Source organism: Prunus dulcis, unplaced genomic scaffold (genome assembly GCF_902201215.1).
Source record: "Prunus dulcis unplaced genomic scaffold, ALMONDv2, whole genome shotgun sequence".
Classification (NCBI taxonomy): domain Eukaryota; kingdom Viridiplantae; phylum Streptophyta; class Magnoliopsida; order Rosales; family Rosaceae; genus Prunus; species Prunus dulcis.
In genome coordinates, this window is record NW_023010366.1 from 2,118 (window position 1) to 5,988 (window position 3,871).

Here is a 3,871-nt window from a genome sequence, read left to right on the forward strand (position 1 = left end):
CACTAACATAGGCAAGGTGAAGTGGGAGTTAGGTATTGAATTAAAATAGGAATGATGGTGTTGGAATCCATCATGATGTTTCTCCTTCTTAGCCCTATAAATAGAGAAGTCTTCAAGCTTCAAAAGACACAGCAAGCTCACAATCTTCTCTTGAGCTCTCTCTCCTTCCTCCAATTCTTCTAGTTTTAATTTCTTTAGTTTTATTTTATGGGAAACTAACTAGGTAGGGAGAAAGCTTTTAATATGAGTATGTAATTTTTATTAGTTTGATCCAAACTTAAGCTTTAATGTGAATTTGTAGTTTTGTTCAAATGGAATTTGTAGTTTTTCTTTTTAATTAATTGATGAATGTTTGATAATCTATTTCATGGGTTCAATCATGTTTTTCCCATTGTGTAGTAAAAACTTTCATGCTTTTAAAAGAGGAGATAATTACTAAGATTAATAGAATTTCGACGAAGATTATTTTTTGATAGTTTGTTGCCAATGGTACAAGTTATGCTTAGAATACTTCTAAAGGAAATTAAAAAGAGTTTTAATTATTTTGAACAATTACAATGGAAAATATTTTGTGGATCAAATTAATAAGAGTAGCATGCTTATGTTAAAAGTGGAACCCCAATGCCTTAGTGTTTTAATCAATTAAATTTTCTTTAAATCAAATCTTGATTAAACCTACTTCTTAATCACAATTGTTCTTTTTCATCTATGTTATTTTCTTTACACCGCTCTCTATGGATACAACACTCAGACTTCCGAGCTACACTGCTATAAGACACCTTTGCTTGGGTTTTGCAAAGTGGTACTAACAAATGGTGGGATGGAAATAAGGCAATATAAGGCAATGGGCTAGCCTAACCATCAGGACAGGCTGAGCTTTGGGCCATAGACTCTTGGGCTACCCACTTTGGACCACGGATCACAGGTTGAATGATGATCCCTATTTTAAATCATCCATTCCAACTTATTTATATCAACCTCAAGTGTTTTCAGTATTTTCTCAATTACTTGTTTCTCCTTTTAGTTCTTTTTTCAATTTCTAGACTACTAAATGCTCACTTGTACTTAACATACTAAATAAAACAAGGAAGTCCCTTGGTTATGATAGCCAAAGTCATGATCATCAATAATATGATAAAAGTAGATATAGCACAAACTTACCCCATGATATGATGCACTAGTTTCCAAAGTGCTTTCTGAAATGCCAAGAGCTGCCATGCCCCTATCATTCAAGACCTTGAAGTTGATCCTCCTATCCAAAATGAAAAGGTGCACAACCTTGGGATGATGGTACATCTTTGCCAAGTGCAAAGGAGTATTTCCTCTGTTATCTTTTTGGTTTATCAACATTTGAAACTCAACCTTCTTGAGAAAATATTTGACAAGATTTTCCTCGCCACATCTTGCTGCAACATGGAGTATATTTTGGTCACTTGAGTTCCTCAATTCCATTGAATCGGGACAATGTCGAAGCAGCTCTTTAACAATGTCGACATGACCTTTGCTTGATGCACAATGGATCGGGAAGTTCCCATAATGATCCTTTCGATGAGAATCCTTGAGACGTCTGCCTAAGAAGCGAACCCCTTCTAAATAACCAATTGATGCTGCACAATGGAGTGAAGTCCTCCCTTTCTCATCTTCTGAGTTCAAAATATTTGCTTCCATGTTTGATATTATCTTTAGGACTTCTGGCATCAATAAATGAATATTGTATAAATTAGAACAACATGATTATAATGAGAATGTTTTTCTATGAAGAGGTTGTAACATCTATCAAAATTTATCACACTGGTCGCTGCGACAAAAAAAATAGTCACATTAATATAGCCCCTTACAATTCAAAAATTCTAGACCATAACCCACCAATAATAAAACCTTTAAGTAAAACCCAATTTTAAAATTAGATGCCAATTTTAAAATTACCGATAATTCTTTTGAAGTTTACTAAGAATTAATTACCTTAGTTTGTTGTATTTTAATGTACCTAGAAAATGTAGCGATCAAGAACTATAGGGAGCAAAAACACATTCTTTCCCTTTGAAAAAATTAATTTCAAGAACTATAGGGAACTATTAAAACCTGAAATTGTTGATATAAAAATTATCTGACCAATATTAATTTAAAATTTATGCAAAATTGAAACACCATTAATATGCATAATGGAAAACAGAAATTAGAGGTATTTTTGTAATCTGAAAAAGTACAATAAATCAGATTTTCAGCTTAATTAGGTAACTTGATGAGTTAAATTATAGTCATCGGATTTTACTTATAATAGTTGGGTTTTATTTCTAGAAAAATAAAATGATGGGTTGTAAATAAAACAATAGTTTGAAGAGGAAAAGTCATATTAACTATTTAAAAAAACAGAATTATTTTTCCCAACCCCGAGCCGCTCTCTCCCTCTTTGAGTCCTAAAAGAAAATTCCATAAAGGGGGGAGGAGGAAGAAGCGTCACTGCCCCTCCTCCCTCTCTTCTCTTCTCGTCTTTTCCTTTTAGGTCATTGAATAAGTCCACTAGGGCGGTTTGAATAAAAAGCCTCTTGTGGTGGTTTTTTCTAAGCTAAGGTTAGATTGAAGTTCCCAATCACTCCTTTTATTCTATGTTCTCAATCAAATCCCACTCTCAAAACCCACTCCCTAAAGCCGCTCATGTTCTTTAAATTTGATTTTACATCGTCGTTAACGGAGGTTACTGCAAATCACCCAATTGTTCTTTGGCAAAGTTATTGTTTTCGTTTATTTGTTCACTCTTATGCGCAGGTAGATCGCTGAAAATCATATTTTTCCCAGATCTGTTATGGATGCGGTGGTGGGTGTGGCCGCGACGACGCTTCTTCAGGTGGTGGTGGTAGGGTTTGTTTAGACTCATGGGTTGATTTAGGGTTTTGGTTATGTTGGGTTTATGGGCTTTGTTTGGGCTTATGGCTAATTGTGGTGTGGTGAGCTAGTAGTTTTGGTGCGGCTTTTGTCCGCGTTAGTTTTGCTTTTAGCAAGCTAGTTTGTTGCCCTCTTGGGATTGGTATTTTAGATGTCTTATTTATGTCTTTGATTGTACCATTGAAGTTTATCTAATGAAGTTTCTATTTGATCAAAAAAAAAAAAAAAAAACAGAATTATTATTTCAATGTACGAACCTTTTTTCTGGCGGCCTAGAATTGCAGCAAACAACGGGGACTTGCCTTGAATTTCTGTGTCCTTCTCAACTGCTTTTTCTTTTATTAGCTTCACTATCTCAACAAGCCCTTGTTCAGCGGCCAGATACAAAGGGGACTTTTGTTCCTTATTAGTGTAAAGTGAAACGGCAGGATCAGCCTCTATCAAACACTTGGCTACTAATTGGTGACCTTGAATCAGGGCTTCGTGCAGGGCAGTGTTTTCCTCATTATTTTTCATCCTCAGCAACGTCAATACATCAGCATTATTTTCAATGTTTGTTGTTCCTCGTGCTTCACGGAGAAGAGTGTTTGTTGTCGTATCTATATCTTCGGCTTTGGCCGCAATGTGGAGCGCGGTGTCTCCTTCAAAGTTTTTCTCTAACAAAAGGGGCTTGTGTTCTTGCAAGATCTTGGCTGCTAGTTCGACATGGCCGGAGCTCACAGCTATGTGAACAAATGTGTTATTCTGGGGGCTTCGTCGAGACAGAAGCTGAACTCGAGCATTGGGATCATGAAGCTCATTTGCAATAGTGTCGTTAAATCTATTTGTGTTGCCTCGAGTAGCATAGCTGTACAGCTGCTGGTACAAGCGCAAGTTATCAGCATCACCATCTGTTTCTTCAAAGTCCTGTGTTCGATGATGTGCTTCCATTTCCTGTGATGGTAGTTCCGTTACAGTCCGTACCTCCCTATTAGTTAACGGCCTCTTA

General features: G+C 36.2%; 1 protein-coding gene across 1 annotated transcript; it reads right to left on the reverse strand.

Annotated features, from left to right (window-relative positions):
- Positions 1 to 1,161: 1,161 nt before the first annotated feature.
- LOC117613516 (protein ACCELERATED CELL DEATH 6-like) lies at positions 1,162 to 3,582 on the reverse strand (the record flags this gene model as incomplete). Its single annotated transcript, XM_034342130.1, has 2 exons — positions 1,162 to 1,691; positions 3,141 to 3,582. Coding segments are annotated over 2 exons (972 nt in total), but the record flags the coding sequence as incomplete, so codon positions are not given.
- Positions 3,583 to 3,871: the final 289 nt, after the last annotated feature.